Source organism: Pteropus vampyrus, unplaced genomic scaffold (assembly GCF_000151845.1).
Source record: "Pteropus vampyrus isolate Shadow unplaced genomic scaffold, Pvam_2.0 Scaffold5, whole genome shotgun sequence".
Classification (NCBI taxonomy): domain Eukaryota; kingdom Metazoa; phylum Chordata; class Mammalia; order Chiroptera; family Pteropodidae; genus Pteropus; species Pteropus vampyrus.
This window is the reverse complement of record NW_011888786.1, coordinates 4,690,704-4,717,891: the sequence shown is the minus strand read 5'-3', so window position 1 is coordinate 4,717,891 and position 27,188 is coordinate 4,690,704. Positions and strand designations below refer to the sequence as shown.

The 27,188-nt window shown below is 37.9% G+C and overlaps 1 protein-coding gene across 1 annotated transcript in view; it reads right to left on the bottom strand.

Annotated features, from left to right (window-relative positions):
• SLIT2 (slit guidance ligand 2) overlaps window positions 1-27,188 on the bottom strand; it is a 344,129-nt gene that overhangs the window by 139,352 nt on the left and 177,589 nt on the right. Inside the window, exon 5 of the mRNA XM_023533952.1 lies at window positions 852-923. Within this exon, the coding sequence (XP_023389720.1) occupies window positions 852-923 (72 nt within the window). The remainder of the gene's footprint in view (window positions 1-851; window positions 924-27,188) is intronic.

Here is a 27,188-nt window from a genome sequence, read left to right as displayed (position 1 = left end):
TTTAAAATAATATAAAGGCTAAGGAAAACATATTATGCCTTAGCATTCAGAGCTAATAAAAAACCAACATTTCAAAGTCTAATGTGGGGTTCGAAAATGTATAAAGATATCTGTTGACAATATCGGGATTGTCACTGAGATCTTAAATCTGATACGTCCCTTCAGAGCTATGTGCACTTCCAAAAAACACTTCTATACAAGACATCATGCTAATGATTTATCAAGGGAAAACACAGAAACATGGTTTCCTTTTTCTTTTTTTCTTTTTAAAGAAGGTTATACATGTATTCTTTTATAAAGATATGAGGGGAAAAGGATGTAAAAAAATATTCACACAAAAGGAAAGGTATAATTTTCTCATTCTCACGCTTTGGCATTTAATGAAAATGGTGATCTCAAAGCTATTTTAAAAAGCTGTAGCTCTAGGCTACAGGTATCTCTAACAAGAAAATATTATCTACTCTTCCCAGAAAAAAAAAAAGAGTTTATATTCTGCATATCCAATAAACACCGATAACAACTGAAAAGGGAGTTATCGAAGTAAGCTGACAGCAAAAGGGCAGAAAATACATTGTAAATACCCTTTAATCAAATCATTTCTTTAGATTTAACAAGATTAATCGCAAGGTTTGAAGAATGAATTTGATAACAAGTTCAGATTTAAGACATCTCCTAAATGAGAATCTCTCCAGTAAAAACAATATAAAACATTGTTACAAGCTCTCTCTCCTAAGGAAGCATAAAGATACATAGGGTTTTCACCACTTTTATGACACTTTATTTAATATAAATTTAACTTGAAAATTGAATAACTTTAAAAAGACAGGATACGTTAGGAAAAAAATACTTACAGGTTTTTAATGTCAACCGCTCCACGAAAAGCCTTCCTTGGAACTGCCTGAATTTGGTTTTCACTGAGATCACTAAAAATAATAAAAAAAAGAAAAAGATCAAGCTATAAAGTATTTAAACTACATTTGAATCAATTTGTTCGAGATGTGATAGAATCTTTTCAAAAAAATACTAAAAGGATCATAATGAAATCCATAGCGTTAGATGCAATTTCTAATACAAATATTTTACATTTCTAATATAAATTAAAAGGTTGGACTAAGTGGTTTCTCGAAGTGCTTTTCCAGATCTTTAATTTCATAATAAATTATAAAATATGGTTCTCTTAAATTTAAGCATTGATTCAATTTCGTGTAATAAAATATTTATTTACAACAAATAGCAAATTGTTCATAACTCAATTTCAAGAGGTTTTAACATTTTAACGCTTGGTATTTCTCCAACATCACTAACATAACTTATGAGGTATATAGAAAAGCAGTCCATTTAATATCCTAGAGAAGAGAAGGCAAAACTGATAAAACCTGGGTAGTATAATTAAGATTTCATAGCACTTTAAGTAATCTTGAAAATGGAACACGGCCCAACAATAAAACCAACAGTTTCTGCATGAAATATTAACAGCGGGTTGATTTAAAACCTTTTTTAAATAATTCTATTATAACCATAAACACAGACTGTCTATATTTGCATTTTAATTTACTTGAGAAATACATTTTAATCAAAGGAAGAAAAAGCACTCTTTGAGTTGGATTGAGAAGTTAGTAAAAATCACTCATCTCCTGAAATGGATCATTATTTTTCCTTCAGAGTTCAGATGTAATTCTATCTACTCACGTAGTATTATTAGCCTTAACAAGTAGGATATAAATATACATCAAGAAACACCACTGAAAACAGAAAATGCTCATCTCATTTGAAGTGACACTGCCACATCGCAGGAAGTTGAAATACCGAACAAATAAATTATAAAAATAACAACGACGGGGCTAAAATTGTCATTAAAATTCTAAGATAATTGTTGCTCATAAAGAAAGATGAAGCTACTAACCATGGATGAAGAGCTGATGAAAACAGAGCCATTTTCCAATTATGTGGAGGCATATCGGATGGATTCATCCACATCCTCTCCTCCAGTGCCTCTTATGACCAGAGCGTGTTGTTCACACATTTATGGGCACACAATAGAGATAATTGGCAGATGGAAAGATTTAGTGTGTGGTCTTGACCTCATTAACACCAAGTTTTAAACAAACTGAGATTTGCATTTACATCTCAATGTCCACGACGTTCAAATTTTAAAAAAGAAATGTTTGCTAAGCAATTTGTAAAGAAATAAATGTTAGTCTATTTAAAGAGTAAAGGTCTTTAGCAAAAAAAGCAAAAAGCATATATTATTTCATGCAGTAAATTTACAGTATGTGCTTATGTAAAAGTTAAGGCAGCGATCCATTTTTCTGAGCAATGTCGCCCTGTTACTGCTTTCAAAAGTTTCAGTATATTCCTAAGGGTAATAAAACTTCATTCCCTTAAAAAGTGCTTATTTCTCCAGCTTGTCATTGATTGAGAGTGACTTCCTTCCTTTGTTTGATTGCCTCGGATTAAGAAGGTTTAACAATACACATGTAAAAGCCTTGATGCTAGAAACAGGGTTCAGAGTGGGCTACTGAGCAAGGAGAAGGTAAAGAGAGATACTGGAAGCAGAAAAATCAGGAAGTAATAAGAAATAAAGAGGGAAGAAAGATTGAATTCGAGCAAATTTCTATCTACAATGCTTCCTGAAAACCCATAGTCGTATTTTTATTGTCGTGTCGCTGTCAATTCGATGTTTTCTCATCACTTATTTTTTCCCACTTCCAAGACAAAAATGGCCTTGGAGACTATGTAGATGAATAAAAAGGGCAGAGATGTTTTCTTCAGATCTTGCCTGCTTCTCAGGCTTTGCAGTCTTCCTCTCTGGCCAGCAGGAGCCATTTCTTTCATCCCCTGCAGTTTCAGCTCTGCTCAGTCTCCAGGCCCAGTTTTCCCAGGATTATGGGCTCAAATGGGGAGAGGGTAGGGTGGGAGGAAAGTCTGGGGGGGTATTTTAGGTGGATCACAGAGGCATCGCTGAGGATCACTGAAATGCAATCAGAATTACCACAGGCAGAATTCTAGGACGTGGAGAGGTTTCATCCTGTCAACACTTAACCAGTTTTTTCTATCGAAGAGTGAATAGCTGTCCATCTCAGAGCCTCCACACTCCCCTGAGGTCAGTGGTTTATGTGTGGTTGCCCCCCTGAGTACACTGCTTCCCAGACCATTCTACAGGGTCTCTGCTCTTGTGCCCAGCCCACTCCAGCAGGCAGCTTCAGTTGTGAATCCCAGGCCCCTTCGGTTAAGGGGCTCGTGTTCACCCGCGACAGAGGAAGAAACAACACGTTATCAGAACCTACTGTATGCAATAGTTAATGTTTTGTAAAATAACATATTATCAAATTTGATCTATATTTTCTTTAATCCCCAAAACTATCTTGTAAAGTAGGTATATGCCCTGGTTTTATATGAAAAGAAACAAAGCTTCGGAGATGTCAGGTTTTAGTGCTCAACAATGATAGATTGGCAAAGTAAACGTATAGGAAATATAGGTAAATACTGTTTCGAGATTTGGGGGGATTTCTACGGCTGCTACCAGAGGCTACTTAACTGATCGTAACATGTCCTTCATGTGGCCTAGAACTTAGAAGGCATTTTCTTAATTCATCCTAGCCTCTGATTTATGTCACTTGCAAAATGATGGGTAAGACTATGTTAGAACAATAACTCATATTTTCTACATATAATCAAGTAGGGGTTAGCAGTTGTTCGAAGCCAACATGTATTTACTTAATATACACTGTTTGCAGGACATTGGCTGTTGTTGCAAGGATTTCTGACTTAAGGAATGTCTTTTTTCTGGCTTCAGGAATTTTGAAATCTGGCAAAGTAACCAAATAAAAGGCCGAATGAGAGATTAATCAAACTATTGAGAGTCTAAAAAGCGACAGAACAGAATAAAAGGAAAGGTCATAGGAGTGTGTCAGGATGAAAGGTTGAGGGCAGGGTGAGGGGCAGCACGTTTAGAGAAATAAATTACACAAGGAAGAATATAAAAGTAGAAAAACGTAGAACATTTTGTGGGAGTAGCTTTTGGTCTGCTTTGTTTAGAAGGTATTTCATATGCAGTGGAGCAATAGGAGATGAGGTCAGAAGGAGAAGTCAATGGTGTGATGAGTAGACTTTCTGGCACCAATTAAGGAATGAGTTCTTATGTCAGCAGATGATGAGGAGGAAGGGAAGGTGAGGATAGCCAGGATCGAGGCTCTTCCTTAGGTAAATTAAACTGGCAGTGAGAGTTAGGATGAATTCCTGGGGTCAAAGATTCGAGCTGGGAAGACCACATCCAAGACTCCTACACTAGTAGGGAATAGCGTAGTGAGACTCTCGAGCAATATAACCACCACTACCACCTTGCTTGCTTATCCTGAGCCAGTTAACAAATGACTCTCTTACTGGGTAGATAGAAAAGGTGGAGGAGATTAAGAATAGTGTCAGGGATGCATGAAGAACCAAAACTTAGAAGTGGATCATATGCAGATATGCATTAGGCAGGGAGAGAGGAGACAGAAGTGACTTTGAACTTAGATTAGGGAAACGTTAACAAAATTGGAAAATCAGAAGAGCAATATGGAGTGTCAATAACGTGTCCATTTTGGAAAATTTTCAAACTAGTTAGAGAGATGTGAAATATATCACAGTTTGATGACAACAAACATAGTATATTGGAAGTAAAACATGAGTGGTATCTGAGAAAGATGATCTAGATCAAAGAAATAAGAGTCATGGGAGGCTTGATTGATTCAGGCCACTTTCAAAATAGAATGGGATCTTTCTGAACTTTGATGAAAATGACTGAGCTCAGAAATTCTCAGCCTTCAGTGTTAGGGAAGGAGTGGTCGGGTGTGGGTGGCAGGAATCCAATGAGAGAGTCAGGATGCCAGAGAAGTTAAGAGCGCAGCCTGCAGACCTGGACTATCTGAGATTAAATTCTAGCTCTGTCATTTATTAACCACATGACCTTGGGAAAATTACTTCCCCTTTCTGTGCCTCAGTTTCTTCATCTGTAAAATGGAATAATAGTAGCATCTACTGCACGGGACCCTTAGGTGGATTCAATGAATTCATACTTTTAGAATGCCTAAAAAGAACCTGGCACGTAGGAAGAACTACAGAAGTGTTGGTTATATACGGGTCACAATTATTCTACTAGGAACTGCTATGTGCCCATGAGTGTACCTGCTTTGCTTCTGGAAGAGTACAGTAGGCAATGTGACACATAACTAATGGAAGCACAGTATTCTGTGAACGGTGTGGACCGAGAAGAATGAGTCGGAACTACCGAGTTAGAGAGCTGGAGCTGCCAAGGGAAAGAGTCTGTAATTATATCACTAGGCAATAGAGTGTAAAAATGTGTTTCAAAGTAGGGAAATGGCTTGATTGGAGTTGATTTTTAGGAAGATTAATCTGGAAATTGGATTTCGGAGCAGGCAGGGACAATGGGCAGAGAAGTCGTTTTGAGCAATGTCTGTGGAGAAAGATGGTGGGTCTTCAGTGAACCAGGAAATTCTATTTGGAGAATAATAAGTAATAAATTTGGGATTTGAGCTCAGGTCCAAATATAAGGTCTTCAATGTAAGTTAAGGTGATTGTTGTCTTGAGGAGAGCTTGCAACCACTTACATTTTCCGAGTAAGGGAATAACAAAATGCAAACAGTGAAAAAGATATTTAGAGAAGACAAGTGCACTAACTGAAAAGCTGGGATTGAAGACAAGGAGACTAGACTGGTTTTGTGATATTTTGGACACAAATATGGAATGGTATTCTGTGCTCATGGATTGAAAGAATTAATGGTTTTCAAATGTCCGAACTACCCCAAACAATCTATGGATTCAATGTAGTTTCTAGCTAAATTCCAATGGCAGATAGAGACAGGCCTCCCGGAGCCAGGTCTAGGAAGTGGTTATCAGACAGGAAACTCTGGACTTTCCCGTTTTAGATCCTCCCACTTCTGCTACATCCATCCCATTCCTAAAACTACCTCAGTAGTGTCTCTAATGAAGCCCCTTCTCTCCATTCTCCACTGCCATGGTCATTGTTATACATTCAATACCATTTCTTACACGACTGAGATTCAAAACTGATCTCTGCCTTGATTGTTGATCTTTTCCAATGCATCCTCTACAGTGGCACCAAAGTTTTATTTTTGAAACTGAAATCACGTCAAAGTCCGCCTCATCTCAGTTAAGGAGACACCATCCTTATGGTAATTGTTTGGTCCAAAATCTTTGGATTCTTCATAGTTATCTTACATGCTGCCGTACTCCACATCTAATGAAACAGAAAACCCTTTCGACTCTCTCATCAAAATATATGCAGAATCCGACCTAACGGTATGTCTGTTCCCCTGAGAAAGCCGCCATCCCCTCTTGTCTGAGGCATCTCATCAGCCTTCTAACCATCTGTGCTTCTCCTCTTGCATTTTTATAACCACGTCGTGCCACATCACCAACCAAAACTCTTTACTCATGTCCCATATCACTACAATGGAAAGTATAGAACATTGCAAAGGGCTACAAATCCCCCAAATCAGCTGGTCAACATACCCTCGTTGCCCTCATTCCCATCTATGCCCCTCACCCACCCTTCAGCCTTCTGGGAGGTTCTTGAAAACTTCAACATTCTCTCACTTCAGGGCCACCCTTGGATACTTTTTGTGGCCCCATTTCCACCTCAGACCTTTATCCACACAGTCCATGCTTGTAATTCATCTTTTATACAATTATCTTTTCAAATCTCTCAGCTTTTGAAAATCCTTTTTGTCTGAAGTACCTAGTTCCTATCACCATGAGATTGAGAGTTAAACACTGTTCAAGACCTAGCACAAAGAGTACCTTCTTCGACACAGTTGTTCTCTAGTTCTCCAGCTGAGCTTAATGCTAAATCTCTGTGACCTATGAGGTACGTGATACTATGCAAGGTACTTAGCATCATTCTCCATTTGCTCATTTGTAAAATGAGATAGTATAAATATCTCTTAGGGTCATATGACCTGGTCCAAACAACAATATTGTTATTAATACAAATTAGTTTTTAATTAAATATTGTACCATTAATGCATAATGATAAAATTATAAAAAAATTATTTATTATCAGTGAGTCCGTTGTTCTCTCTTCTGTATTCTCAAGGTGACCTATACACACATTTATTATAACACTTTAAAAAATTTAGTTGAATTCTTTCCTTGTCAGTGCCTATCCTGCTAGGCAATATGATAAAAGAAGGCAGAGATTTTACTCGTCTTGTTCCTACAGAACTTCTGGCATATGATAGGTTTTTAGGAAGCAAAGGGTTGTGGAAGGGAGGAAGGGAAAGGAAAATAAATTTTGAAGAAAAAACTTACAAAACATGGCAACTTGCTAGGGGTATATGCATAAGAGACAGAGAAGTTAAGTCTAAACCTGTGGTTGGAGCCCTGATAAGTAGCAAAATTTAACACTACAGACACAATGAGGGGAAATCAGAAAAAGAACTGGACTTCCGAGGGGGCTTTTAGATATACTGGTGTCAAGGCAACACAGGAGAGGTGAAAAGCAATGTTTCATAAAACGTTGGAGATAGAAACTAGCTCTCGATAAAGAGATCAGAGAGAGAAACACAGATTAGCGAGTTTGTGCCCTGGTGAGAACTGAACTGCACACTGCACATATAAATCTCATTTCAGATGGTGTGCATTGACACATTTCAAATGTGCAGGCTATTGTCGCCGAAAACTGATGCTTAGTATACTCAAGATTTCATTTTTAAAAGTGAGAAAGTCAGCTGTATTCTTTTCTCACTCTTCTACTCTCTCATGCATGCATTCAAAAGAATTTATTGACAGTATAAAATCTGATATAATCATTTCTTGGTGACAGTTCTCTGTTTGTTTTATGATGTTTTTAATCACCAACTTGACTGCTGCTTCTTGATAAGCAGGGCTCTCTCTTCTACATATGTCCTTTCTCTTCCAGGTCTTAATATAATCCTATATAGAATAGGGTCTTTTATCATGCTTTGTCAGATGTACAAATGGTCTCTTTTTAGGGACTGTCGAGGCTGTTCCTCCACTAAAAATTGTTTTGTCACTGGGAACCTGCAGCAACTCTAGTACTCAGCAACCGAAGCTTTATTGACCACAGCGGTAATAAAAGATATCTATTTTTCTTCTAATCTCTAATATGCTTTGATAACACAGAGTTTTCTTGCTCTTAATAAAAAGTGTCAATAGCAGTTTTTTATACAATTTACTGACAATCGTAAGACTCCATAGATATTTAAGTGTGAAAAAGTGTGTGCTGTAGAATTGATAATACTCAAAACTAACCTGTATTATTGGACAATTACTAGCTGCCATGCAGCACACTTTCAATCATTTAATTATTTCTATAATCACACCGGGATGTACTTTTTATTCCCATTTTGAAATGAGAAGCAGGTTTACAGAGGTTACACAATTTCCCTGCAGTCATGTGGCCGGTAAGCTCGTGCAGCAGAGATCTGAACTTGGCTCTGTTGTCCTCCAAACCACATACACTTAACCACTGCTGCTCTGCCACACATACGAGACGTGGCTTCTGTAGAAGTCTGGCTCTCAGGCATTATAATTCAATCACCCTGGAACTGTGGTTTTAAAGTGTGGTTCCAGGATCACCTACAAGTGTCCTCCGGGGAGGTGTTGAAACAACAGACCTCTGAGCTCCACTCCAGAAATACTAGGCCAAATCTCTAGGGGGGATGCCCAGCGATGTGTACTTTTAACAAGTCTGATTGTTAAAAATGATGGAGTTTCTTAAGTTTACATATATCCACACAAACTGATATGCATGATTTTTTTTTCTGTCAAGCCCTTGTATATCCATTTCCCTCTGCCTGGAATATTCACATGTTGTCCTTCACTTGCTTATTCCTCCTACTCTTCCTCTGGAGCAGAGTTTAAATATTCTCCTAAAATTTTTCTCTGAAATATTCTAATACTGGAGTGGGCTCCCTTTCTCAAGCTCCTGTAACATGTCATATTTTACTGATATACAGGGTTATAACTGAAAGTTCCCAGAGAACAGATACTGAGTAATTCATCATTGTAGCCGCATGCGTAAAACAGTGCCTGGCTGTGGTCAATAAGAAATAAATAAAAATAACCGATTAGTAAATTTAGTACTATACTTAATGACATTTAGGTTCTCAAGCAAAATACCTGTTTAACAGTTCCTTGATGTCTTTCTTAGGATTTCTTATACAAAAATATCATCTTCTGTTCTGATAAATTAAGACCATAATGTACTAATTCTTTGGGCTTCCCAAAGATATGATGAAATATTCGTTTTGAGATCTAAATATCTTTACTGACATCACTAAGATAAAGGAAATAGCAAAGTTAGAATGATTGCTTTAATATAAGTACCACGCATTTTGAACAGAAGATAGTAACTGAAAGTCTTTATTCGGCCTAAACTATAGTCTCAGTCTCAGCTGATAGACTTAAGAATCCTTTAATTCTTTCAATATTAGGTGCAGAGATATGTGTGAGTTTTGTAACTTAGTCAATAAAACATGATGCCAAACAGGAAATAATGGTTTCCTGAACATAGCTTTGTATCAGGAATTGCACTACTCATTTGCTGAGACATATCAAAAATGTGATTCTATTTTCTCATCAAAATAACTGCAAATATGGTAAGGAAGACCAGGCATGCATATATGAAAAAAGAGCAAACACAAACTCATGATGATGTACATGTGAAACAAAATAATGAGTAAGGTGGCATATAAATCAAGAAATGCTTTTGAGAGAGAATGACGCTGAGCAGGGTCTTATGAAAAGTGACGGAGATAGTTTGGTAAGAAGAAATGGGAAGTTATTTCTAAAGAAGAGACCAGCACAGGAAGACAAAGACACGCAGGTCTAGTAAGGATGACATCACTGGGGGTAAACAGCACGAAGGTTTCAGGAATCTTTGTGCAAGAACGATAGCACAAGATCTAAGTACTTCAGAACAGCATGTTTGCTTGTTTTCTCCTCCCCAGTTATCCTTAAATGTACATTTATCAACAAGAAGTCAATGTCAGTGCGTGTCCTGAATTCTGACTTCATAAAAACTCGTGTTATTTTAAGATAGCCAACCATCAGGATTTCCCACTAGAATTTATAGATTTCAACTACAAAGTGATTCTTGATAATTATGAAAAACATTCAATGGAAGATAAGCTTCAGGTAAAAAAAAAACCCAAAAAACTAGAAATCAAGAACTGATCAAATTGTTCAACATTCAATCTCAACATATAATGAGCCCTGCAAAGAAAAACATTTTTCCAATAGGCTTTAACAGGTTTACTGAGACATAATTTGCATACTGAAATGTTTACTCATTTAAACTGTACAATTCCTTGGTTTTTAGATTATTTATGGAGTTGTATAATAATCAGCATAATCTAATTTTATAACATTTTCATTACCCCCGGAGAAAGCTAATACTCATTAGCAGTCATTCCTCCTTCCTTTCTCCATGTTATAACATATCTGCAGTTTATTTTTCTTGCTAGATAATATTTCATTGTATGGATATACCACGTTTGGCTTATCCACTCCTCAGCTGATAGATGGCATAGGCTTTGTAGGGCAATTTCAGAATCGATAGCTCCCTCTGCTGGGGAGTAGTATTAGTCTTTTGTGACACTTTTATACTTGGTTTAGGATTTCATATTGTAACAGGAGTCCAATTATTAGTCCATGGTCCTCAGAGACTAGCTACTGTTTTAGACCATCATGAATCCTTTCAGAAACCACACTCTCTTCAAAGACTGCTTGTTTGGGTTCAACTCTGTATGTTGGATTCTAGTGTTCTTCCACTAATTTGACTTCTATGTATCCACAACAGTTCTACAATGTAAGACATATTCTTTTGATCATGGTCAGAGAAGTTGTATAAACTACAGAAACAAATCTTGATTTGTTTCAAAGTTGGGATAAAACTGTTTTAGAAAGTGGGACTATATGTATTTTCCTATCACTGCTTTCTCTCCACATATGTAGTCCATATTTATATAGAGCTAAATAAATATTAAATAAACTATATTCTAAATATTTGTGCATGTGTTTCAGAGACAGAAACGGAAAGAGACACAGAGAGACAGAGAAATAAAGACAGAAAAATACAGAGAAAGAGAAAAGCTTACCATATGCAAATATGGATATATAGTATATTACATATATATTAGTTGCATGGATATATTACTAATATCTCACTACCTGTAATTTAGGAAAATCGTGAAATATTATGATGCAAATTTTTTCTTTCAATGTAAAAACAAATCTATATTATAACTCATAAAATGAAGATTTTTACAAGTCTCACTTGAGGCCTTCTCTGGAATATTCTCCAGAAAAAACAAAGGAGCAAGAATAAATGTAATTGCCAAATATGTTTATCCGAAGCACTCTTTATTGCTCCTCATTTAATCCTATTTCTTAAAAATAAATAAATAAAGGTAACTTTCAAGAGTATGCTTTTATTAATCAGTATGTCTTTGTTTCTTCTAAAGATTTTTAAAAGGGAAAGTAGCAACCTAACGGGGCTGAAATACTGCATCAGCTTTTGACAAAAGAGCCAATACTGCAATGCTGCTATTTTATTGCTCACGACATATGGTTTCCAGTTGAGCATCCCATTAACCTCAGAGTGCAATGATATCATTTTAATTATATAAATTGAAACAGCAATGTATAATACCTATATCATGTAAAAATGGATTCACTTTATGTGAAAGTGTCTAAACTATCTTTCACTATGAAGCAATAAATTTGCTTTAGATGGCAAACCTGCCTGTAAATTTAATTACTGGTAATTTTATTTTCCTCCACGGTTTAACCTCTCTTAGAGTCTGACCAGGAATATCATAAATCTGGACTTCCACGGACTACTTTGGAAAGTACTGAGTAATGATAAATGAGTATTTGCCTAGATGTCAACTTAGAAAAGCAAATAAATATGAGTATGGGAAATAATTACACCAACCTAAAGTCATCTCAGCTTAAATTCCTAATTCGTTAAAAAGTATAGTTGATTTACTGAAACTCTTTTTGTTATAAAATCAAATAATACATTTCATGGAAGAGAATTATTTTCATGTGTTTAAATATCCAAATAGCTGTGTGTGGATTAAGAAAAAAAAAAAAGTTTCACATAAGAGCAGAGTGCTTGCATTCCTTTAAGAGAAAGACTAGTTCATATGTAGTACATTCTTGGGCAAAAAATTATCTGGTATCCTTAGAGTATCTCAAGGGTTATACCACCGGGAACTCATGCGACATTGGGATGAAGTTGGAGGATGCGGGAAGAGTTCCCCATCAATGCTTGCTTGCTCTCCTTCTTGAGACTTGCCTACCAGGTAGCTGCTTCCAAAGGGAGTAGAAAGGGAGATTGGTTATGAAGAGTGAAAAGTAGTGAATTTCAAGGGCAATTAAATGTGACACACACCAGGTGAGAACAATCGTGTTTTCCTGTGAACAGAGAGGAGAACACGATGTGTGTTTAAGCGCCAAGCTGCTCAAATCAGACGGTGTGAATTCACTTCTGGGCTCTGCCGCTTACTGGTTTTGTTACTTCGGACAAGCCATCCCACCTCTCTAAACCTTCATCCCCTCCATCTTTGTAAAATGGCAACAATAAAACCACTTACCTCCTAAGGTAAGAGAGAGCTGAGATAAGGCTTGTGTGATGCTCGGTGGAGCGCTCAGCATAGAGAAGGCACGTGATAAACACTAGACCTGCCATTCGTCGCATGTGGTTCTCTGCGTTTCTGTCTGTTCCCCCCACTACAGGGCAGACTTCTTCTGGGCTTGGTCTCTGCCTTGATCATGTAAGAGTTTTATCCTAGATATGCCATTTATTAGCTCTACGACCTGGGGTTAATTTTTTTTTTAACTTCTTTAAACTTCAATTTCCTAATCCTTAAGCCTAATATTTAGAATGCATTTTATAGAGCTGTCGGGAAGATTATATGAAATATTTAGCACAGGACCTCATACATATTAATAATGTTCAGTAAATGTTACATATTATCATTTAATATGGAGCTATATACCAACAAACAGGATTTTGAAAGACTGTAACGTAGGTAAAATTTTAGCACACCACACCAATTATCTCTTTCAAAATACAATTTAAGATTAAACAGAAAAGGCTTTTTTCATAAATATAGTATCTGTGAATTACACTGCTGTCATTATCAATAAAAACATAAAACAATCCCAGTAAGCACTGGGCGCTTTTAAGATACATTTTCAATTCAAAAAATTTAAATTCATCATATACAGTTTCTGAATTACAAAGAAGGATAAGAGGTTCATAACCCGTATCCGGTTATGTCATAATGTTCTGAATGTAAAAAGCCATTTTATAATTTTTGAAAGGCAATCTTAAACTAATGTTTCCACTTAATTCATAAACCATCCTTGATGATACAGCTAACGGACATTTTGAGGGAACTGAAGTCATATTTTTATAATATCATGACTTCTGAAGTATATCTAAAAGAGAATTAACCAGATATAAAATCTGAAAAGCACCTTCCGGTTTTAAACTCAGTGAGCTCCCCTGGGTGGGTCTTCATGGATGGGGAGAGTAGGGTTGAGCACGCGATCTCCATCGGCCCTGCCCACCTGCTCTGCCAGCAGAAAGGCCTCAGCCCAAACTCGGATCTGGTGCTTCTTACTGTGGACTGCCTGCTTTCCCAATGCACCATGTTCATGGTGGCAGAGAGGACACTGCTGTAGTATAGAGAGAATTAAACAAGAAAAAGGAAAATCAAAGAAATGACGGAACTGTGTTGAACCGAGAAAGAAAGAGGGAGAAAATTAAAAAAAAAAAAAAAAGAAGAAGAAGGCAGAGAGGAAGAAGGGGTGACAGAGAGAGAGGGGTACAAAAGAAGAGAGGACAAGAACGGGAAGAAAAAATGACAGGAGATGCCGGGCAAAACAGCAAGATGTTGGCAACTGCGCAAAACAGTAAAAAATCAGGGCTGAATAGTTTAGACTGTGATTTCTTTTATATACTTAGCGATGTGCTTCTATTCTAAGACATTGTTCTGATACTTTACATTTGTCACACACGTAATATTCACGACATTATGTAGATATTATTTCCAACACGCCAAAGAGGAAACAGAGCTTTAGAAATGAAAGGAACTTACCTGAGCAGGTACTGAGGTACAGGAGTGAACAGAACATAGTCCCTACCCTCAGGAAGCTAACCCTAAAATGCTATGGACTGCATTTGTGCTGGGTTTGGAAAGATGCTACGAGTTTGCATGAGAGAAAGTATCAATGCATTTAATATGCATACTTAACACACCATCCACATCTATCTACTTTGCAAAACTGTTTCTTTATCTTGTGATGTAGATTTTGCAATTAGAACACCTCATCAATTCTACTTTGACCATGTCAGATTATACAATCTCAATGAGACAGAATTTACTTTAAAATTTCCAATGAAACTCAAATACTTTGTGTTTTTGCCAGCTGTCAATGGGTATTTTGACCCACCATACTTTACTAAATCTCTTTTAATAACATATGCCACAGCATTTCAGTTTAAGTTGATGGAGGACTGCACTCCAGCACTACCAACTGTTCCATTTGCTTAAACTTCTTTTAGATGCCAGAATAAACCCAGGCACAGTTTTGCTGTGTAAGTCCATCTATTGGCCCCCGAATCAATTCTGCCCAACGACTGTTCCAAAAAAGCACTTAAATCAATTTGCTACAAAAGTAATGCATAAAGTGATATATGCACAAACTATACTTACTTATTATACATAGAAAATTAACCCCAGCAGATCAAGGCTCACATTCGAGTACAGTTCTCCGTCTCAGTATCTATCTTTCTGAGAAACATTTATTGATAAAATAATTCTGAAACACATGCCATTTATATGCATATTAATAAGACATTAACCTAAAAGGATGAATAGTTTCCTTTCAGCGAGATCTTGGAAAATTTTGTACATCTTAACAAAACTCAATATATCTTTTTTACTTATGTTTCTTTCTTTTTAAAGCAGCAGTAGCAGGGAACAAAGGGGCCATCTGCAAAGAAAACAGTGTCTGCACTGAGTGAGACCAAAAAAAAGTCACTGGTTCAAAGTTTTCCTTTATCAGAAACGTGGATAGAAGCTGTTCTGTAGAGTAGATCTTTGAAACAGGGTATGGTCTCTTCCCCTTGTTCTGTGACAGTAGGTAAAGTAATGGAATAAAGTGATACTTTCAAGTCCCTTCTAATCCAATGGTTATTTCTTATTTCTGATATTAGAGCAATGCACCATAAGAAATTCAGGTAGAAGAAAATGGAATACAATTGTAAATATCTAAAAATGTGCTTAAAATACAAAATTCTAATATAAAATTAACTTGGGATGGTGTGTTTTTAACGTCCCGTGGAATGAAATGTAGCCTAACGCCATAGGGTGTCTACCTGACTCAGTCAGTTTAATGGGATTTCATATTCATTTTTGCAGCACCACTAAAGAGGGTGAGCAACATTATTTTAATTTTATGTATAGGGAGAATGAAGTAGGCATGCTTCTCTAATGGTCTGTTAGAGATAAAAGAAGTATCATGAACATACGATGAAGACTGAGTTATCCAACTCTATTTTGATTAAGGTCAGACTTTATCAAAGGCACTTTTCCTCTGTGGAGGAAAACTAGAGTTAATTACACTGAAAAAAAAAAAAGGTTACAGGTTCTCAGTTACTGACTATACCCTTCGCAGGTTAGACATTTCAGATGATGTTTTCAGGAATACAGACAAAAGCGTCGAGCTGTCATTCCTGAAATAAATCACAGCAGTGGGTTTCAGACTGTATTTTAATTTGTTTAGCAACAGTTATAAATTAAATAGATTCAACCGCTTGATTTTTAAACTTAAATACTCTAGCTTTCATACCTCTTATGCTTTCCCTGTGATGTTTTTAGTTTCTAATTATCGGTCATTTTTAATTTCTTAATAGTCTAGTTAATATTTATAATGTTGATGTTCTATTTTCTTCTTTGTAAGCAAGTTAAAATTAAAAATAGGTTTCTGTAAGTTATAAAACAATGCAATAGAATAAAACGTATCCATTGTCTCTACTTTTAAAATAATCTAACTGAAGGAAAATATTCAACCACTCCCTATGGACGAATTTCCAATATAAATAATAATAAATTAAAAAGTAAATAAGTTTCCAAATGCACCTACCGAGATTTCTTTCAGTCCCTGGGCAGAGAGCCTATCGCTATTTTCATAATAACTAATAATAATTAAAAGCAATTGAATTTTCAAGAAAAGCAATGAATCTCTACAATCCAACACATAAATCAAAACTAAAAGCCCTTCTAGAATAGGTTGGAATATCCTTTTCCTGTTACTCTTGAAAGGAAACTGATTCAAACTTTGGGATGCTTAAACAACTATGGCCGCTGGGTCACATAGAAGTGCAGTCTTTTAAATACACAACCAGGATTTTCGGTACCATTAAAATAGTGCATTTTTAGCACATCAGTATCAGTGACTACTCCTGAAAGATTAGGAAATAGGTAGATTTCTTAAGTCTCTCTGAAGGCAATGGATGGCAAGGCATGTAAACAGACATAGATTGACCGATGTACTTTCTGGGCTCCAAATGTTATGGGAAAAAGCTTGGTAAAATCCCAGCTTGTGACATTCCCATTTCCTTGGGACTAAACTTTCCCTTTATTAACATCTTCCCACCGTGGAAGAGCTGTGGATTCCCCTAGTGCTTCCTATTCCCTTCTTTCTCCTCGAATATCCAGTGAGTAAAATGGCTAAAAAACCTTAATAATTCTAACTTTATTGTTATTGCAAAGTAATTGTTTCTGAATTCATTTTCTGCTTTAATTGGGGTGGGTGTGTGTGTGTGTGTGTGTGTGTGTCCCTCTCATTCTTTCTCGCATACACACACATGGCGGTGGAGGAGGGGGCGGGGAGAGGGAGAGAGAAAAGGAGGCGTGGGGAGAGAGAGGTTGAGACTCTTTTGGGTTTAATTTTTTATTTTTGAAAAGCTGTTTCTTTCAACTTAGTCATGCCTTGGCAAACCAGGATGCTCGTCCCCTCTTCAAAATCCATGTCCTCTCTCCTACAGAAAGGGCAGGGCACCTGCTTGTTGGTTTTCACCAACAATTTGCAACCCATTTCTTTCCAGGAAACACAGGACCTGGCCTCCACCCTATGAGAATTTATTACCTACTAACTCCATCTTTTTTTTTCCCCCCCCCCCCCACAAAAGAAGAAAGGATATTGGGATTCCAATGAGAGCAATGTTATAATAACGATAACCTTGAATAGACTTTTAAATATGGAATATTTTGAAATACAGCTACTTTGGCTATTCTAACTCACAAATGATTCATGATGCACATCACAGATGATCACGACAGCACCCAGTGAGAACCTCTGAAACTTTCTTTGGTAAGATGGTTGCATCTGCTTGTTCCCTTTTCTCGCTTGCTCACCAGATACACAGATCCCTCCCTGTCCCCCGGCTCCTCATAGTCGCCTATGTCGCCTTCCCATCTGACGAGGAAAACTGTTCAACTTGAAAGTTGCTGCCAAGAAACTTAGGGGTTTTCTTTTTTTATTAATAGTCCTAGGAAGTCAGAATCTTGCAGATAATGTGTGGCTAACAGGGAAGGAGGATCAATGCTGTCTGTTTAAAGGATGGCCCCCCAACAGATACCCTTACTGTTGGCAAGCCACCTTCCTTAAGCAAGCATTCATCAGGGCCACCTCTCTCACTGTCCTGCTCACAATCCCCATAGATCACGGACTCCTAGGTTCTACCTTCAACGTTTCTCCTGCCTTTGTTCTGGGAAAAATATTAACAATAAATCAGATCCCCAAGTAAAATGTATAAGATATTTTCATCTGTGTTATCTCATTTGATACATTAAAGAGTAGCTGGGTGTATATTGGATTTTGTGAACATCATTTATTTTGATGAAGTTACCTATTCACTCTATACACACAGTAATAATGTGAAAAGCTGGTCTTGAATTTTGCACTGCAATATTTTGCATCTAAAATTCAGTTAACTATTTGAACAGATAAACATGCAGAGGGCCCTTCTGATGTAGCTATTCATTTAAAATAATGCCTATTTTCTTTTATCCACTCTTAATTTGCAATTTTAAAATTGTAAAGTGCTTGCTTTTAAAAGCTGCCCGATTCATTTCTAATAGTAAGGAAAGAGATATTTGGATGGTTCGTCTCGCATACTGATTTTAGGCTTTTCTCGGCTCCAGACTGACTGGAAATCCTGAATACAGTTTCGAACATTTTCTCCAAAGTGCCCCCCGCGGCTGCTGCATCGCCCCTTACAAAGTCGCACTTCCTCACACCCACTCCCCATTTCAGGGCTGATGAGAACCATGTAACATCACACTGAGTCGATTCCTGAATGCGAAGCAAAGACAATCAGGCTACTACAGAAAAACAAAACAAACAAACAAACAAACAAAAAAACTAACACAAGTTCATGGCTCAACTCTGTTGCTCACATTACCGGCTTTCTCTTTCAATCACTTGCCTCCAGGGACACGCTGCCTTAAGTGGGCAAACCACTGAGAAAATTCCCATCTGACGACTGGCCCTGTGAAGGGTCAGAGGAATTAACCCGCAGCTGAGCTGGCGAGGGCTTGCCTAAGTACATCGTCGAGCGCACAGGCAGCTGTGCGCAGAGACTTGAGCAGCTGGTTCTTGTCTCTGACGGGGAATTGCTTTTAAAGAAGAAGGAAGACGTCTCCATCGCAGGTATGACGCATCCACTATGGGCCGGGCTCTGCGTTCTCCGCCTCATTGAGCCCACTGGACGTCCTGGGGAACTCTAAAGGCAACTGAGGTCAGACAGTCACTTTGTTCGTCCAAGGTTACAAAACTAGTAAGTGGTTGGACTTGAATTTGAACCTAATTTTATAGAATTGAAAAGTCCATTTCATTATGGCAGTGATTCTTATATTTTATCAGAGAAAACACCTGAGAATGCTTAGAAACTAAAAACTATTCCTGAAAAAATATACATGGACTCCCCCACGAGGTCATGCACATTTTTAGCTGATATATAAAGTACAGATCCTCATAATAATAATATTTCCTTGTAGTTAAGTGCGCTGTTGCTCACAGAACAAGAGCCAAAATGTAGAAGAAAAGACAATGTCTGAAAGAAGGGTCCCTTTCAGTCTTCTAATTCTACATAAATCTTTTTAACATATTCTATGATGAGCATCCCTACAGTTCTTAATTGGGGAAAATAAATTTGATTTTAAAACATTCTTTACAATGTCCTTTTTTAAATAGCTCTGAAAATTATACGAATACATAGTGAATTCTTCAAAATACGATGTTCAGGATAAGGACGCTCTCCTTTTAAAGTAACACATGAATATCAAAACACGATTCTGAGATGAGTAGACTTCAAGCCCATCGAATTACTGAAACAGAAACCAATGTATCATTTTAACAGCAGATAATTTAATAACAGAATTGGGTACAGAGCCCTCCACATTAATGTCCAGGCGAGGAGGCCGGAGGAAGCTGACATGACGATTAGCAGGCTGGAGCCAATCGGTGTTACCAGATCTCTCCTGAATCACCCCTCTGCAGCTCCCTTTGTTGCATTAGATATGGAGAGGACACTGATTTTATGTCCAAGTAATGGGGCTGATGCTATTGCGAATATAAAGGAAGTATGGGTTAGGATACCTAGACTGATTGCACTTCAACCTCAGAGTGTATTGCAGAGACACAGGCATCGGGAAGCAAGTGCGGGGGCAAGTAGCCCCGCAGTATCAGAGGAAGCTTCACGGAGGAGGTGGACCTGGCAGTCAAAAGGTGTCTGAATGCAGTGGAAGGTAAAGGCATAGAACTGAGAAACTGACAAGCCGAGCGACTTTAAAGATTTTTTTTTTTCTCAAAAATAAAATTAAAAAGCAAGTGCTGTGTTATTTTAAAAACAGCAATAAAAATGGCAGTGGCAGTAGCAAGTGTTTGTTGCACTTGTCCTGGGCTCTCACTGTTATATTTTTGATAATTCAAAAAAACAAAAAACAAAAACAAAAACAAAAAAACCGGATGTGGTCAAAATATTCTCCATTTACAGCTAAGGAAGCCTCCCAAGTTACAGTTTATCCCACAATCCTAAAATAGGAGTGCCTGACTCCAGAGGATGGAGGCAAGGAATTCCACCTGCTAGGAAAGCCATCGCTACTGCAGTGAAAACTGCAAGACAGTTAACTTAAATACCAATGAAGTAGACTCCCCCACGCCCCGCTCCCCGGAAGACAACTTTTAGGGAAAATAGGAGAATGAAAATAAAATAAGATATTAGCGTCATTACTCATTTATGGTTTCACCATCATCTTTCTTCCTTGAGCCTACCTTGTCCTTTCTCATCTACCACAACGGCAAGTGGTGGCAATGGTTTACTTGACCATTCTCTTTAAGTCTGCCACCCTGTGCTTAGCCTCTTGAATCTAGGAAAACGACTCTGTCTTCTAATTCACTGGGGAATGGAAGCTCTCCATGAGAACTTTCCCTTCCTGCCCTCCCCACACTGACAAATCTATCTGTACCCATAGTCACCCTTGCCCAGTTCGTCTTCGTCTCCAATGATAACGTCCTCTGTCTTGCATCAACACAGACCTCTTCCAGCTTATGCTGAATTAGTATTCCTTTTGTCCTTGAGCGTCTAGCAGTGTCCCTGCCAGACCGAGTGTCTAGCAGTGTCACTGCCTAGCGTCTGACACTTGGGACTCCTCTGTCTTCCTTGAATGTCTGTCTCTGTCTTCTAGTTCTCTCCTGCCACACTGACTGCTCCATCTCAGTCTCACATTCTGTTTCTCTTCTCCAGAATAACAGTTATGTAACGATGCTCTGCAGGGGCTATTAAGCTATCTCGTCTACTTTCAAGCCTGCAGTTATCCTCATATATTCCATGATGACCTCAGAATATAGACTTTGCAGCACTTAAGATGGCCTAGTACATTGTAAGTGCTCAGTACTTTCTTACTAATCATGGTTAGAAAGCCATTCATGGTCTAGTCCCAAATTGCACTTTTAGTAACCCTTTTTAGCTTGACTCCTGCTCTCCAATATCTGATGACTTGATGCTTTTGCATGGTTCAATAAACTCATGATGAATGAATGAATGAATGATGCACTCAAGCGCCTTGAGCTAAAAGTTATCTGCTTGGGCCAAAATGCATTTAAACTTTATGAGAAACTATATCATTTCCATGCCTTGTCCCCTAAAGCACCAATCTCTTGAAACTTTAGTCTTCAAGATTCCTTGAGAAATATTTTAGGCCTTTTCCAAGAAGACAGCAATCTCTCATGCACAAAAAAAAAAATTAAATCATTTTTGTTTCTGCACAGAGTAAAATATAAGTCAAAAATTCGGTAGCCCTTTTAAAAAGACCAAAGTGAATCCTTTGTGCCCTACTCAATACTTTATCTTTTAATAAAAAATTTTCTAATCACCAAAGCTGTGTGTGTGCACATGCACAAATTATGTGAACAGAATAGGCTGAAAATGTCACTGCATTCCCTGATATATTGCTATAAAGAACTTGAGATTTCCCAGGCATGGTATGACCTATGAAAAACAAAATTCTATTCAACTCTAAATGTGTATTCATGTGACTTAGTCTAGTCACTTCTAAACTACTGGAGCAAGAAAAAATGGCCTTTTTCTATTTCGAAATGTTATTAGCAAAATCTCCACTTTCGCTTATTTTCCTCAGCCTTCTCTCACATCTGAAAAAGTGTCTCAATCCACATGTCTAAACACTTTCTAGAAAAATATTAAGTAGACATGAAACTTCAGCCATCATTTCGATGGAAGGTAAACTTCCATGGAGTTAGCTGGCAACACAGCAAAGCCCCCTAATCTTTCTCACTCTCAAGATCAGTCTGACGCCAAACACGAAATCTCTGCTTCCAGTCTATGGCTCCTTTAATGCCTCGTCCATATTGCTAACCAATTAATTTGTTAACACACGTAGTCGCTGTATTCCTTGCTGTAGAGCTTTCAAATTCTTCGGTGTGTGATTTTGTTCCTCTCTCAATGTCACATGTTCATCCATTTCCATGCCCTTCATGAAACTGGTCTCCATTCCCAAATATGATCTACCTCCGTCATTGGGCCAAGCGCCTCTGTACATCCTACTTACTCTGCCGAGCTGCCCCTCTTCCCTCTACGCACCTCCTTTTTTCTACTCTTCAGAAACCATGAGCTCATTAAGACCCCATCTGAACCTAGTCTGTCTTTCCCGAACCATTTTCTCCCCACACCCACAACTTTAACATTCATTTTTCTTCCTCCGTTCCCGAAGAGCAATTTATACATACCATGACTGAATCGTTACTTGGTTGTTAAGTTATTGTGATCTTGTTTTATTAAAATAATTTGTTTTTAAAAAATGAGTTGGGTTTTCTAACTAGGCTAAATTATGCCTGGGGCATAATAATCACCAGGTTTTTTGCAATAAAGCACTTTATGGTCCTTTTAGAGTGGAAATGAAATGGTTAAGAAGTAAGTTCTGGGCTGCTGTACAGTAGATGGAATATTTGATAATCTATAAGGAAATCATCCCAGACAGTGACTTGTGAGCAGGGAAGACACACTTTTAAAAAGTTTTTCTTTAACTTGGAAGTTAAATTTCTTCTAAGCTACTCTCAAGGGCTATAACATCCTTATGCAGAGAGACAGAAAGTGTACTGATTATAGGCATGTATGTGTATATTGTGTACATATACATATGTGTGTGTATTTGTGTGTGTGTGAGAGAGAGAGAGAGAGAGACAGAGAGAGAGAGAGAGAGAGACAGAGAGAGAGAGAGGAGATGGGGAAGGGTGGGAGGGAGGGACTACGTGTGTGTAGAAGAGAGAGAGCATCATCCTCACTTACCAGTAGAGCTATTATTTTGCAGCAAATACATATTGGAAGCAAGCAAACCAACCTCGCCATGCTGTCGGCAATATCAGCATTGTGTATTTGAGGCAAATTTCAACAAAAGAATAAACATTCTTTGCAAGAGGTATAAAGACTTCACGTAAGGCCGTGGCCACCTGTGCATGAGGCACAAAATACATCAGTAAAAAAGGCATCAGTGAATGATATAAAATCCAGGTGGTAAAGAAGAGAGTCTACATTGGACCAGGACACAGCCATTCCCCTTTGTCACACTGACCGCAACAGGTTTTCACCCAAGTTCCTGTCTGAGGAGGATTAAAAGTTCACATTAAATCACATTGCCTATTAGTTAAAACGTACGCTATTTATGAAGAGATTTTTTTTCATATGGAAGCTTCAGCCACTTTCAATTAATCCCGTTGTGGCCCTGAGTAAAAAGTCTTATTAACACAGAATTAGATATTTTAGTTAGGGGTGGGTGCAATTTTAACTGCAGGGGAAATCTGTGCTCAGATGTGCAGAGAAGCTAAAATGCTCCGTAAAGGCCTGTCTGAGCATTCTAACTCCTTCAGTAGTAAATCTGCTAAAAATTATGCCCACCCCACTCCCAAATAATAGAGTATAAGCAAACGTATTTTAGCTAGACATTGAAGAAATGAAAGATATCTCAATATCAGCATACATCACACTTTACAAGTAAATTTGATCCATTTCAAGCAACAAGGGCTGCAAGAAAATCTAAAATTTAAAAATCACAAAGATTCTGTGCCAATCTAGGAAAATAGCAACGCAATATTGTTTAGAGGATGCCATCAAACAGATGAGATCATTTCTGCAAATTTTGCACAATCCCTGTTTTAGTCTTTGTGTTGTTTTCTATCGCCCCACATTTCAGTGTTTTCTTAGGCTGTATGCATCAGCTGAAGTTCACAATATACTACGCTATTTACAGACCTGTAGCAGTCAACGTCTGTAGAAAGGTTTCAGAAATTGATTTAAAGTCTGCAACATAAGCATATCCAATCCTAATAGTACACAAGACTATATATCTTCTTTGGGAGACTGACACATGGTTCCCCCTCTGCAGGGTGATAATGCATCCTTGCCAAGCCCAGATACAGTTTCAACTCCAGGGAGATGCAACCGAATGATGGATTGGTAGAACCCAATCATGCTAACATTTGTATTTGGAAACCCTACAGTGTAGTACTGACAATATATTTTTTTCTTTCCCCTACCATGTTTCTTCAAGTATATCAAGATGTTCTGCCAGGATGACAAGCATATGATTGAATTTAATGGTATATAAAGATATGGTAGACTGCTTTCCAAAGCAAAATTTCATAGTTGAAATTTTTATCAATTAATTGCAATTCTGGCAACTCCACTGAAAATTAAATTAAATGGTGGAACTATTTCATTAGAAGACTTTGGCAAAATAAACTCAATAGATGGAAGGCACTATATAATTAAAAATGGCAAGTGAGCTGCTTGCTGGGTGCCTTTAAGTCATAGGTCTTAACTTTATGTCTTTCCCTCTTGCTATGTAGTGAGTTCCTCAAGGGTTAGGGCTGAACTCTAATTATCTATAGTTCCTAGCAGAGTCCACAATGCAGAGTAGGCATTTAATAAATATCACATGGATTCGGATATTAGTACCTGTGAGCTTTGGAATCCAAGCTTGAATCAAAGCCCCTCTACTAATGAAATGAATGGCTGCTATGGGTTGAACTGTGTTCCATACAAATGTATGCACTGAAGCCCTAACCCCGCCGTACTTCAGAATAGGAGCTTATTTGGAGATGGTAATCAAGTTAAAATGAGGTCATTAGGGTGGGCTCTAATCTATTATGACCGGTGTCCTTAAAAAAGGGGGAAATTTGGACACTGAGACAGATGCACTCAGGGAGAATGCCACATGAAGATGAGGACAGAGATGGGAGTGATTCTCCTATAAACCAAGGAACACCAAGGATCGCCAGCACCAGAAGCTAGGGTGAAAAACATAGACGAGACGCTCCCTCACAGCTCTCAGAAGAAACCAGTCCTGCTGGCACCTTGATCTTGAACCCCTAGCATCCCCAAATGCGGAGACAATAAATTTCTGTTGCTTAAGCCCCCTAGTTTGTCATACATTGTTACGACAGTTCTAGCACACTAATATACTGGTTTAGAACGATTCATTTAACCTCTGTGCGTCTTATGGGTAAGATGGAAATAGTATCTCAGCATTGAGCCTGACACATGGTTAGTCCTCAGTAAACGGGAGCCTTGAAAATGGCAAAGAAAATAATAATCCAGCCAACAAACATGTATGAACCGCCTTTTATGTGTGGAGCCCCGCTTCGCTTCCTGGGAAATAGCAGTTAATAAGACTTAACCTTCACGGAGCTAACATTCTAGTGAGAGAAGACAGACAACAGCAGATAGGTAAACAGCAGAGCATATTAAATAATAAGAAACTCTATGGAGAAAAATAGAGCATGGAGGGAAATATGAAGTAAGGAGCTGAAAAATAAAAATTTTATATAGTCATACATGCATTGATAAAATCTGATAAAATTATAATCCATATGAAGGAGTTAGCAAGCCATGTGACTAACTGAGGGAAGAACATTCAGGCAGGGAGAACAGCAAGTGCAAAGGCCCTGAGGTAGAAATATCCCTGACATATTGCTGTAACAGCAAGGAGGCAAGTAGTATTGAGCAGAGTGAACAAGGAAGAGCTACAAGAGGCAGAGCTCAGAAAGACTGTGGGAGTCGAGATCATGTAGGGACTGGCTGACTGATGATAAAGCCACCAGGCTGCCTGGAGGCTACTGCAAGGTTGACCATCGATCGCAAAGGGGTCAACGTGGGCCAACTAATCTTTTAACAGGACCACCTGAGCTGTTGTTTGGAGAATCACAGGAGACGGGGTAAAATGGAAGCACGATAGACCAGTTAAGAGGTCATTCCAAGGGTGACAAATTATCGATAGAGGATGGATAAATTACAAAGGCATTGCTTCTGCCAGCAGAAGCTGGAATTCAAAACGCACTGGCCAGTTGGCCAGCCTTGTTCAGAGAGTAAGTTGTCCAACCGCACGAAATGGCCCTGCATTACTGCTCTCTTTTCCCCAAAGGTTCATTTCAAACTGCACCCTAAAACTAAACCAAGGACTGAGGATACAATGGCAAAAAAAATAGCTTCATATATTTGGAGAGGAAAAATAACATGATATTTTATTGTGACATGAAAAGAATACAAATGTATGCATTTTGTCTAAATGGGAGAAAAAGAATATAAACAAAGCAATCTCTGAGAATATGAAAACACACATTTGAGCTTATTTAAGTTCATTATTATGCCATATTTTAACATGTGTTATTATGGGGTTTAATGATTTTCCTCACCTCACAAGTCCTTTAATCAAGTAGCCTCCTTTCACCTCTAGATAGATAATAAAAAGTCCACCCTAGAAGTCAGTTGTCAGTTCAATAGGCAGAAATGCCTGCTGCTTCCTCGACCAGTCTTAAGTCAAGGCTGTGACAAAGCCAAGCCAGGCTTGCTAACGACTGCTGGTGGCTTTGATCTGAATGGCAGTTGCTATAATATTCAGAAGCTAATAACCTCTATAGTGTTTTTACTATTCTTTTGGAAGTATCTTTAATTCACAGACAATAATAGTACAGTTGATAACACAAGTTTTTAAGAAGATGGGGAGGAGATGGGAAACTGTAATGTCGCTATAAATGAAAAAAAAAATTATTTTTTATAATTTTTTAAAATACAAATGGTTCCTCTTAAGTATATCCTACCACAGTGAAAACTGTCCAAATTAGAGCACAAATACTTCAGCACTTTAATTAAATATAGAACACGCCCCTCACATTTCTGTTTGCAAGATTTTTTTGCAATTAAAGTAGTGAACCTATTCGAGAAAATCAAATTTTTAAAAGAATCTTCCTAATTGTGTACTTTTTAAATGCCTGATAAGAGCTCTTCAGATTTTCCAAAACATTCCCTGCATGTCATGTGAGAAATACTCTGAAGGCCGAAGGCAGCGTTTACGCACTTAGAACAGAATGCTCCGCGTCCAGGAACAACACTCGTTAACTCTGAAATTAAGTCAGTCACTTTCCTTCACACCTCTGGTGGCCAAGTTGGGGGGGAAAAAAAAAAAAAAGAGGCCAACAGTCTGCAGCGGTGAATGAAGGCTCTGCAGTCCTTTTATGATATTCAAGTTGGTCAGGGTCTTCGCGGAGAG